Source organism: Octopus bimaculoides, chromosome 26, assembly GCF_001194135.2.
Source record: "Octopus bimaculoides isolate UCB-OBI-ISO-001 chromosome 26, ASM119413v2, whole genome shotgun sequence".
NCBI lineage: Eukaryota > Metazoa > Mollusca > Cephalopoda > Octopoda > Octopodidae > Octopus > Octopus bimaculoides.
The window spans coordinates 4,274,944-4,287,931 of NC_069006.1; the positions used below are offsets into that span (position 1 = coordinate 4,274,944).

The 12,988-nt window shown below is 39.3% G+C and overlaps 1 protein-coding gene across 1 annotated transcript in view; it reads right to left on the reverse strand.

Annotated features, from left to right (window-relative positions):
- Positions 1-5,287: 5,287 nt before the first annotated feature.
- LOC106883965 (amyloid protein-binding protein 2) overlaps positions 5,288-12,988 on the reverse strand; it is a 39,006-nt gene continuing 31,305 nt past the window's right edge. The window contains exons 11-12 of the mRNA XM_052976885.1: positions 11,004-11,169; positions 5,288-9,684 (exon numbers count right to left, since the gene is read on the reverse strand). Coding sequence (XP_052832845.1) covers positions 9,458-9,684; positions 11,004-11,169 — 393 coding nt within the window. The 3' untranslated portion in view covers positions 5,288-9,457. The remainder of the gene's footprint in view (positions 9,685-11,003; positions 11,170-12,988) is intronic.

The following is a 12,988-nucleotide window of genomic DNA, read 5'->3' on the forward strand; positions in this document are numbered from 1 at the left end:
AACACCTAAAAGCTCCACGAGGCTCCGGCAGGGGATGGTGGCGAACCCTGCTGTACTCTTCCACCACAACTTTCTCTCACTCTTTCTTCCTGTTTCTGTTGTGCCTGTAATTCAAAGGGTCAGCCTTGTCACTCTGTGTCACGCTGAATATCCCCGAGAACTACGTTAAGGGTACACGTATCTGTGGAGTGCTCAGCCACTTGCACGTTAATTTCACGAGCAGGCTGTTCCGTTGATCGGATCAACTGGAACCCTCGACGTCGTAAGCGACGGAGTGCCAACAACTCTTAGCAAAGAACTTGTCTCGTTAACATAGTGTCCTTGAATAAGATACTTCATTCCACTTGGCTGAAATTGAATTGTGTCTGCTACAAAAAAAGCAACATGTAGGATATTGGCCCTCAAATCTTGTGAAATCCTGATGTCATCAGCTCTTAATGGCTATGGCACATTTGGTGAGACAGAGATATAAGACAACCTAGAGGATGAAGATATGGAAATTGAAATGTCCTTCTGTTAAACTTAAGTTCAGAGGTTTTAGATGATATGTATGTCAAACAAGGAAGAGATAGAGACAAACTTATAACAGAAGGCATCTGGAAATGCCTACAAGACAGAAAAAAATACCTACTCCAATACTCCACCTACCCCAGAAATGTTCATACCTGTATTCCCTGTTCTCGGAGAATGTGGTTTTTGTACCACCCCCACTTCTATCTAACCCCTTGTGCACAATAACTCCTGCATTTCTACAGCCTTTCCACATTTACTTTTCATCATGCCAATGATGATGCTGGCAGCCCTGAAGTTTTGTACCTGGCAGGAAGAGGGAGGTTTTCAGTGGTGTCAGGATCATTACTTGATGTCTCCCTCATCTTGCTACGATGAGTTTGTCAGTCGTACTAAATTCCAATTTCGTCCAAGCTAATTCTCTTCCTCGTCAGTTGTACTATAACTATGTTGCTTTCATAACTTCTTAGTCTGTGAATTTGATATCTCCGTAGTTCTTTCTAGAGCTAATCTTTATCCATGATAATATTGCTGTGTCAGTCACTGGGTGCGATATCTCTCTCCAATACCTGATTGACTCTGTGGGTAACTAATGCAATCCCCCACTTCACCACATATTGTGAGCATCACCCAACAACCATCCCTCGTGAATTGGCTGCTTCTCTTACCTTCATATCACCACACCCATTTCTGTCCTCATTCTTGATCACTCTCTCTCTCTCTCTCACTGTGATCAGGTAACCACGTGTTGGGTCATCCCATAAATAATACAGTGTTTTCGATTGCATGAACTAAAAGTCAGAGGAGAATGGGATAAACTACCTGCATCAACTTGCTATAAAAGCAAGTAGTAGTTTTACCTTGTACTTATTCTTAGTGCAAGTTTTGAAGAGTGCAGTTCGATTTTAACAGTTATTTTTTCAAAGCTGTAATGTAAATGACAAAGGAGCATATTCGAGGAATATTAATGCAGTATATGAAGATCAGACAATAAGCGTAAGCCAGTGTAAATGGTGATTCCAAAAATTCCGAGCCAGAAACTACAGCTTAGAAAATGAGCCTCGTCCTAGATCTGTAGAGCTCAACAAGGACATCCTAAAAACCCTGGTGGAACAAAATCCCATCGTAAGTGTTGAGGAACTAGCAGAGAACCTTGGATTTGGTCATTCACCCATTCATCGACACCTGTGTGCCAGCGGAAAAGTCAGAAAATTGGGCCAATGGGTTCCTCACAGACTTTCCCGAGTCTAATCACGTGTAGAGAGTGAATGTGTGCTCTTCTTTGCTGTCACTTTCACAAATGCAACTTTTTTGAACTGAATAGTAGATGGGGACAGGAAATGGGTTCTCTATAAAAGTGTCAAGTGCCAAAGACAGTGGGTAGGGAAGGGAGAAACACCAGCACCCCAGGCTAAAGAAGGTTTTCACCCACATAAGGTATTGTTATCTGTTTGGTGGGATATGAAAGGTTTGGTTCACTTTGAACTTTTAAATCCAAACCAAATGATAACAAAGGAGATCTACTGTGAACGGCTTAAGTCAGCGCTAGAAGAAAAACAACCATCTTTGGTTTCAAGACGAAAGGTGTTCATCCATCAGGATAATGCTTGGCCACATAGAGCGAGGATGAATTCCAAATACTGGAGCAGTTTGAATGGGGAACAATGACCCCCACCCACCATATTCGCTGGACATTGCTTCATCTGATTATCATTTATTCCACAGTCTTCAGAATCGTGTGGACGGAAAAAATATAAGTTCTCTAGACAAGGTTAGAACAGTACTGGAGGAGTATTTTTTGTCACAGACAAGTGAATTATGGAAGAGGGGCCTTGCAAGTCTACCAGATAGAAGGAAGAGCATTGTAGAAAATGAAGGAGAGTATATTTTAGATTAAAAAAGAACTTTGTTTATTTTAATTTTGAAAAATAAGAAAATATTTTTAAAAAAACATTATTTATGGGATGACCCAATACCTCCTATACAGCAAGGGACCCTGTTTCTGCCTCTCTGTCACACTCTAACCTTTCATCATCTGACACAAGATCTCCTCTTCCAATGCCTTCTCCCCCTCTCAAAGATTCCTTGTCTTGCAAATTACTTGGTGACGCCGCTAGTACTGGTGCTTTGTAAAAAGCATCCAGTCCACACTGTAAAGTGGTTGGCATCTGGAAAGGCATCCATCTGTAAAAACCATGCCAAAACTGACTTCACATGTGCTTGTACCACATGAAAAGCACTCTGCTGGGTGGTTGGCATTAGGAAGGGCATCCAGCTGTAAAAACTGGGCCAAAGCAGACACGGACATCTGGTGCAATCCCCTTCCTGACCAGCTCCTGTCAAACTGTCCAACCGATGCCAGCATGGGAAGCAGATGTTAAATGATGACAACAATGATGAAGCCTTTTGATACCAACTCACTGAGATCACCCCTTGTTTCTATGACACAAAACTTCCTATTTTAAAGTGATCTAAATTAAAACCTTCCTTCAAAATTTCACGTTAATTTATAATCCAAACAACAGCTTGATGACACTTCATCATCATCATCATCATCCAGCGTGTTTTTCCTGCTGACTGATTGGATTGTTGGTATTTTGATGTAACCACAGATCTGGTCTGAGGTTGACAGCTGCTTATCTCACACAAATTCCCTGTTCTTTCTTATAGCTCTCTCTCTCTCTCTGTCCTCCTCCTTGTCATTTACTTTGGAAATACACTGCATTTCTTTCAAGTATTTTTGTAAAATAATGAAGAAATTAGTAAAATGGCTTTATCATTATTAAGTTGGTGCCTGCAACATAAATTAGCATGAAATTTTGTTGGAAGGTTTTAATTCACCAGCAATATACCTGATGCCCCCACCTACATTTCTTCTTCCTTTTCTTTTTATTTTAAAGACTTATTCACCATTCATTTCCTGTAAATTATCCTATGTCCTGTTCAATGCAGTTTAGTTAGTTTTTCTGATGAGTGGTAGCACACCTAAGCACTATATACAATAAGTTTGTTACTATAATTTAGATCACTTTAAGATAAGAAGTTTACATCATAGAACCAGAGGTCATTTCAGGCAGGTTAATATCAAAGAAGTTTAGCTGACCAATAAACAAATAATTGAACACTTGCATGGAGAGGAATCTGCCTACGAGCTTATAGATACTGTTTCTGATCCCAAACTGGAAACTACTACCATTAAGTGCCTTAACAGACTGGAACTATTCTGGTCTGCCACATCAGACCGAAGAAAGGATTATCAATTATTCATTATTATTATTTAATGTCTGCTTTTCATGCTGGCATGGGTTGCACAGTTTAACAGGAGCTGCACCAAGTTCCATTGTCTGTTTTGGCACAGTTTCTACAGCAGGATGCCCTTCCTAATGCCAACAAATTTAGTGTGTGCTGGGTGATTTTAATGTGGCACCAATGTCCCCAAAATTCCATGTTTGTGTAACAGCACGTGATTGGTGGTCAAACAATTAATGTCACATTTGATAGAAAACAGATAGGGCTGTGACATGTTTATCACAAAACTTTGAATCATTCCCAAATAATTCGCCCAATTTAATTTCAAGTACATACAAGTAACAGCTATTTATCTCCCTTGTTTCATGAGATCTACGTTATGCAGTTATACTCAACTAATGCCCATTCCATCCATCCATCCATCAATTTTCTCTGTCCATTACTCATGGGAGTCGAGTCCTCAAGCATCTCCCCTATAGGGTCCTATTAGACGAAGCCATTATTACACTTTCCTGCTGGATTCCCAAGTGTGACTAATTGAAACTATGGATATTATTCAACAATTTCATTTTCAGTCTATCCCTGTGTCCACTGCTGGTTGGTTTGGCTTGAAGAATCTGTCTAGCAATCCTTTTCTGCAAAATTCTAAACACATGTCCTTTGTATTTGAGTTGTGACTTATCAATGCAGAGAAGTAGCATCTCAACCTGCAGGGACTCTCTGCTTCACACATCCATAACATTCTATATTAATGTCGCCAATTTTTAAACCTCCGAACTGTTAGATAGCAAGAGTTGAATGTCCTTACGAGTTTTTGCTCATTTTTGGATGTTCAGTTGTGATTTTTATTATGTTTGTTCTTCCTACGAAAAACTGTTGACTACCATCTGGTGCTTTTCTTCTGCGTTCAGCTGGATTTATGTTGTAATTAAATAATACCTTTAAAGAACCTAGCTTCCTAATAAAATACTCTTTTCTACTCTAGGCACAAAGCCCAAGATTTTTGGGGAGGGGGCCAGTCGATTAGATCGACCCCAGTATGCAACTGGTACTTAATTGATCGACCCCCCCAAAAGGCAAAGTCGACCTCAGCAGAATTTGAACTCAGAACATAAAGACAGACGAAATACCGCTGAGCATTTCACTCGGCATGCTAACATTTATGCCAACTCACTGCCTTTCCCTAATGGAATACCGTGATAACTAATACAGCCATTATCATCATCACATATGCTTTTCCATGTCTGCATGGGTTAGGTGAGTACCCTCCAACACAATATCCTAACATTTGTTGTATTCCTTTGTCATTTCTTTTACGAGGTTCAATATTTTGCGATCAGCCTTCACGACTTCTCCCAATCTTTGGTTTTCCTTTTCCACCAGATCCTTCCGCAAGAATCTCTTGGCAATTCTTCACCCATCTTCCATACACATTTTATGTCCATAGCAACAGGACCGTTGCTCTTCTACGATCGATTTCTCTCAACTCCTCATCATAATGGTCACAAAGATAAAATATTAAAAAACGTTCACATTTACAATTAAAATTACTAATTTCATTCATCATTTGAAATATATACAGTATGGAAATATTTCTGAATGTATTTTCGATAACCAGTTTTATCTCTGCTGCTTATCGACACTGAATGTTCTGCTTGTCCAGTTTTCATTTTAAAGACAACGTATAGTTTGGAAATGGCATGAGGACGTAATTATTATCATTATTATTTTTTTTTTTTTTTTTTTTTTTTTTTTATATGAGAATATGTGATGTTCATTATGTTTCAGAAAGCATAAGTGATTGTAAATGAAGCAATCCTAACTAATTAATGAGTTGCTTCAATGAAAAAGATGATAATAATAATAAAAATAACAACAACAATAATAATAATATTAATATAACCCTATTTCTTAAGATCTAAGGTTTGAATGTCACAAATATAATACAGTTTGTGAATGCAAAGAATGCCGCTAAAAGCCTTGATGAAAACATGTAAGACTAAACGGCTGACATAAATACGTAAAAAAAAAAAAAAATTTTTTTTTTTCTTTTTAAATCTGTCCTGAAATCCTTTGATAAATACCTTGATGTTTACCATGCCATGAAGTTGGCAGTGTTTGATTTGAAGACGATTCTTTTTGACAACAGCCATTTCTTTCTACAGCAAGGTACACCGACAGATCCTAACCCGACATCTTGGTTAATAAGCTTTTGCTCAACGATTGGAGCAAAGGCAGTCGCAACCAAGCACATCACACACACACACAGAAGTTTATTTAGAGGGGTGGGGGTGAAGAAGAGGGAATGAAATTTCCTTTACATACTGAATGATTTTTTTTTTTCCCTTTTCGTCATGAAACAAAGAAATATGATGGAATTACTAAATGCATAAAGTCTTTTGCTTCAGCTTCCAGCAAATGAATGACTACGTGTACATAAGTGTGTGTGTGTGTACATATATAAGGTGCAGGTGTAGCTGTGTGGTTGAGAAGTTTGACTCCCAACTGCATGGTTCTGAGTTCAGTCCCACTGCATGGCACCTTAGGCGTCTTTTACTACAGCATCATGCCAACTGAAGCCTCGTGAGTGGATTTCTAAAAAGAACGTTTTGCATTTCTTTTTACATCTGTTTTTTCCATGCAGGCATGGGTTGGAGGAATATATTACTGAGACATTTTGTTTGACAGCCAAATGTCGCTTCTGTCACTAATACCTTTACCCGTTTCACAAATTATGAGATCTCTTAATCCACATATGTTCCAAGATACTCAGCCAGTGGACAATTGTTGAAACAGGGAAGGACAACATCGTCATTTGTAGCTTTCAGATTGCAAATATAAACACACACACAAGGTGGACAACTGACTAAAGTTGTCTGTCAGAATGATTGCTTTGTAATAATCATTCTGGCTCTCTGTGCTCAGAGTACAAATCCTGCCATGGTCAACTTTGCCTTTCATTCTTTCGGGGTCAGTAAAGTACCAGTCATGCACTGCGGTCTATTCTTCACTTTCATTCACTCTTTCGTTCTCTCTTCCACAAGAAATCAAATGTGATCAGACCTAGAGAGGTTTGGACTCCACCAGGTCTGAAAATGCCCATGCATGGGCGTATGTGTATGTGTGTGTATACGATACATACATGCACAAACAAGATGTGCCTTCAGTTTCTGCCTTGCGAATCCACTCAGAAGGCTTTGATCAGTCAGGAGCTACAGAAGACACTTGGCTCAGGTGTCAAGTAATGGATCTAAACCATGGGGTTACAAAACGAACTTCTTAACCACACAACCACACCTGTGTGTGCCCCCCACCCCACCCACATACACACACCACTTTCACACAAACATCACAGATATATATACATTTTAATGGTAGGGATGATTTAGATCCAGGCTCTCACCTCCATAGTACTCCATCCAAGTACTTGGCTCAAGGAGTGCTTAAAGAAGAGTACGAACAGTACGCCTCATTAATCAACCAATTGTTAATTAATTAAATAATAATACTTATGCACCCTGCAAATCCAAAGACTGTATAACAAGGTATTGGACCTTCATTGCAGAGTAAATAACAATAATAATAATAATAAATGAATAAGGAATGAAGATGATGTTCTGTTTCGGTAACGATTGTTTCCATGAAAATGATTACTTAGTGATTGCTTAGATGTTACATATTTATTATGTGTTTCAGTCATCACACTGTGGCCATGCTGGGGCACTGCCTTGAAGAATTTTTAGTCGAAGGAATTGTTTCGATCCAGTTATTTCTTTTTAAAGCCTAGTATTTATTGTATCGATCGCTTTTGCTGAACTGTTAAGTTACAGGGGATGTAGACAAACCAACACTGGTTGTCAAATGTTGGTGGGGGACAAACACAGACACAAAGACATACACACACATATAGATACATATTCAATGGGCTTCTTTCAGTTTTCGTCTGTCAAATTCACTGACAAGGCTTTGGTTGACCCGAGGCAGTAGTAGAAGATACTTGTCCAAGGAGCCAGGCAGTAGGACTGAACCTGGAACCGTGTGGTTGGGAAACAAACTTCTTACTACACAGCCACGCCTGCGCCTATATACAGAGGTTATTATTTCATGTCACATAATAATAATAATCCTTTCTACAAAAGACAAGGCCTGAAATTTCGGGGAAGGGACTAGTCATTTACATCAACCCCCAGTGTTTCACTGGTACCTAATTTATCGACCCCGAAAAGATGAAAGGCAAAGTCAACCTCGGCAGAATTTGAACTCAGAATGTAAAGACTGGTGAAATACCGCTAAGCATTTTGCCTGGCCTGGTAATGATTCTACCAGCTCACCACCATTGTCACATAATGATACTAATAAAAATTAAAATAAAATATCCATTTTATTTCGTCAGGTGTTGTGTAGAATCATTAGGTTACAATCCATTCGTGGGAGATGTCATCCCAACAAGAGAAAGTAACACGAGATAGAGAGACACACACACACACACAGATGAAGGTCTAACCAGGTTGACTGACTGGGGGATGGTTTAATTCAACATTTATAAGGTTCCAACTAATCTGAGACACTTATAAAGGACATTGAAAGTGAAATAATCGAGTCTGTCACTGTAGTATTTATGATGTTTGAGTGAGTAGAGAAAAAAAACATCTAGAAGACAGCGATAGCTTATAGGGACTTCGAATTAAGACAAAGCAGTAAATTTTGTATCTATGAGGGTTTCTAGTCACTCATTAATACTTATAGATCCACCACCACGAGATAACATTAAAAGTAATTAGGTGCAAAAACACATCCAAGAAACATACCATATATATATATATATACATATATATACATACACACAAATTGACTGAGTAATGAGGCATACTGTTAGTACACACACAAGATCCCTCAGTTGAGTGGGGGGTTCCTGTCTTGCATGTTATTTGGCAATCTCATTATTACTGGTGCCTCAAAAAAAAAAAAAGAAAAAGCATTTGGTACATCTGTAAAGTGGTTGGTATCAGGAAGAGCATCCAGCTGTAGAAACCATGTTAAAGCAGACAGTGGAGCCAGGCACAGCCTTCGCTCAACGGTTCATGTTGAACTGTCCAACTCCTGCCGGCATGGAAAAAGGGACATTAAAAGATGATGATGTCTGTATCTATACATAGCATACGCACACACACTCACACTCGATTCTTTCAGACACCGATCAGTTGGAACAAATATTGAATTAAAACATTTCTCCAGTCAGTCAATATGTCGGATACACCTCCATCTCTTTCGCATGTTGTTGGAATGGCATCTGTCATAGATTGATTGTCACCCAAACGTTCTACAGGGCATCTGACAAAATGAAATGAATATTCGGTTTTATCAGGCATTATTACATAAGAATCTCTATCTATGTAATGCATAAGTATACAATAATAACCGTTCTCATGGAAACGATCGTCACATACTATAACATTGTCTTCATTCCTTATAGATATATATATTTAATGTATTTATGTACACACTCACACACATACTATCACCATACGCAATATAACTTTTTTTTTATTATTATTTCTTCACCAGACACATATCATATATACACCGACACACATCTCTATGCACAAGATACTCACACTGCAACTTGTGTGATGTTTACAAGTTTACAGTTGCATGTATTGATGATCTACAATGTTAAAAGTCATGGAGAGTTGTTGCATTATGAGTTGAAAACGTATTTGTGAAGGTCCTGGACTGATAGGTCCAATGAGAAGTCCAACGGTTTTACTTCAATAGCATTTGTATGATCACGAATGCGATTCCAATCCTGTAAAATCCGACTGTAGTGTAACATATTCTCTCTGTCCCCCTGGCTTTGGTACAGGCGTAAGAGGCCTTTGTAGTCATATTCAAGTCCACTGTATCCAGCACCAAACAGTTTTTTACCTGCAAGATAAAAGGATAAAGGAATAAGGAAAGACTCAAATATTGAATTTCTCCATGCTGGGGGAAAAAAAAATGCTTAGCTGCATTTCTTCTGATTTTAGGTTCTGAGTTCAAATACTGCCAGGGTCAAATTTGCATTTTGTCCTTTCAGGGTTGATAAAATAAGCACCAGTTAAGTACAGCTGTAAAAACCTTGCCAAAACTGGCCTCGCCTGTGCTTGTGCCACATAAAAAGCACCAAGTCCACTCTGCTGAGTGGTTGGTGTTAGGAAGGGCATCCAGCTGTAAAAATCCTGCCAAAACAGTCACAGAAGTCTGGTGCAGGCTTCGGCCTGGCCAGCTCTTGTGATACTGTCCCACCCATGCTAGCATGGAACACGGACATTACATGATGATGATTAACCTTTTCCCCTTATTTCTGTAACACTATTTTCTTTTTTTGCATATAAATTCTATAAACTTGAGGTTTAGTATCAGTGGCTCTGAATTTGAATAATTTTAAAATTTGGCAAATTAAAATTAAAATGCATAAAGTATATAATGTCTGAAACAGCTCCTAAGTCTTCTTAGCAGCAAAGTACAGTGTCCACCCTGCTCCTTCCTACTACCTCTGAGACCTGCACTCGCAGCTGGCGTCACCCAAGCTCATGCTCATGGCTTCCATGCTCAGTGCAATGCCCTCCTATTTACCTTGTTCACTTTTCGGGTCTGTCATAAGCCTGAGGACAGATAAAGCTGGAGATTGATCTGGCTTCCACTGTATATAAATGGCTGGAATTGTAACACGCTCCACCAACCAATCGTATGATCTCGATTACAGTCCCAATGTGCAGAGGTCTTCTAGTGTAGCCAAGGGCTGACCAAAGCTTTGGAATTGGATTTGGTAGATGGAAACTGAAAGAAGCCTGTTGTATATGTTTGTGTGTGAGAGAGAGAGTGAGATAGATAGTTGTAAATGAACACCATTGTCATAAGAAACAGTGTCCTTTGTTTCCAGTCTGGAAACAAGTGAAGGTTGGTGACAGGAAAGGTATCCAACTGTAGAAAATCCATCTCAACAAATTCCACCCGACCCAGGCAAGCATGGAAAAGTGGATGTTAAAACAATGGTGGTGGCGGTGGTGGGGGGAAGCATGTTCATTTTCAAAATATTGGGCGTTGGACAAAAAGAAAAAAGGTTGAGAGAGAGGTGAAGGTGCTGAGTTCAGAATATGTTATCAAGTTCAGATATAAATAGAGACGTTTGTATTAGCAAGAGAAGAGAGAGAGGAAAGATAGGTTGATGGAAGGTACATGAACAACCAGCCATAATTGCTTACCAATTTCAATTGATCTTTTATAGAGACTCTCTGCTTCCATATGATATTTCATGTCATAATTGTACAAAGAGGCAAGGTGCCCTACAGAGAGGGCAACTTCATAGTCATCTGGTCCCAACAGACGTTCTTTGATCTCAATAGCTTTCAAATGGTGAGTTTCGGCAAGCTAAAAAATAAAAAAACAAAAAGCCTTTTAAATCATCCTTCAAAATACTTCCCAAAATTTGCCAACTGCACACCTGATGGCCCCTAGCTATTTTTTGCCAACAGTACACCTGATGGCCCATAGCTATTTTTTTTAACAATTAATTCACCGTTCACTTCCTGTAAGTTATTCTATGTACTGTTCATGCACTTTTAGCAACTGCACATGAGTTCTGTATATAAGAATTTCAATATTATATCGTAAAATATATTCGCCAGCTAAATGTGGCTGTCCCATAGAGAACGATGTTACTGTGGTTTTTAGCCCCAGGAAGACATCTCCAGCTGGCTAACGACACACTGTCTGTGTCCAATTAATATTTGCAAGGGGAGGTCATCGTTCCCATCTCTAGCCTTACGTGATGCACACAGACCCGGGTTTCTGAGTAGTTACCTGTCTGCAGTGTGTGATAATCCCTAGGGGGCTAAAAACAACAGTAACAGCGTCCTCTATGGGACTGCCACACTTAGTTGGCAAATATATTTTACGATTCTGTACTGTTACTTTTTACCTCTCACTCAGAGATTTAATGTACATTATTATATCATTTTTTTATATACATCACCAATAATTGAAAATATCCACCCTAAGGAGCATTAAACTCGTTGACCAAACATTAAAAAGGAGAGAACAACTTAGATAGAGGCAAAGCAATTTCAGCTGATATATGCCATCAGTCAATAGTTGTGGCTGATTTCTTATGAGCTCTGCTTCCCAGTCAGGTCACAGTTACCTCTCTTCTGGTATTTAATGCTGATAAGAACTTCAGAGTCTGAAATGCATGCATCCATCTGAGGGTGCATTAAGCTGACTCTGGTGTTTTACACCTTCTGTCTCATGAGAATTGTTTTTCTCTCTGTGACAAAACTGCATTGAAAAGCATTTTACAGGTTCAAACATATCAGAACTAATATTACCAGATTTTCTGGCATACAAGTTGAATTTTCCAGACTCAAATTTACAGCCAAAAAAGGTAGGTCAACTTACTCACAACTTATTTGCCAATAAGTAATTATGACATCTTCTAGAAGCAGAGATGATTTTACTAAACCAAGAACTTAGGTTGTATGGTATTTGATATATCTACATTTGTTTATAAATATATTGTGTGTGTGTGTGAATTCAAAACAATATGAACATGACAGGAGACTGGGACCTTTGGAGATATGCTGTGATTGAGAAGACCTGGCAACTAAAGTGAGATCACAGCCACGCATGTCCGGCCCTGTTAAGAATACCCCTGATGTGTTGGGCTATATGATATGCTTGAGAAGACCTGTTGAGTCAAGACCAATATCGTAACTGTGGACAGTGCCACCTGACTGGCTCCCATACCGGTGGCATGTAAAAAGCACAATCCAAATGTGGTTGATGCCAGGTCTGCCGAACTGGCTCTTGTGCCGGTGGCACATAAAAAGCACCAACCAAATGTGGCCGATGCCAGTACCCCCTGACTGGCTCCGGTACCTGTGGCAAGTAAAAAGCACCATCTGAACGTAATCAATGCCAGGCCCGCCTCATTGGCTCCTGCGCCAGTGGCACGTAAAAAGCACCCACTACACTCTCGGAGTGGTTGGCGTTAGGAAGGGCATCCAGCTGTAGAAACCTTGCCAGATCAGATTGGAGCCTGGTGCAGCTGCTGGCTTTCCAGTTCTCGGTCAAACTGTCCAACCCATGCCAGCATGGAAAACGGAAGTTAAATGATGACGATGATGATGAATAAATAAGCATTATATCTAACAAGAGTATTCTGAATGTTAAAGGTTAAATAATTAAAACA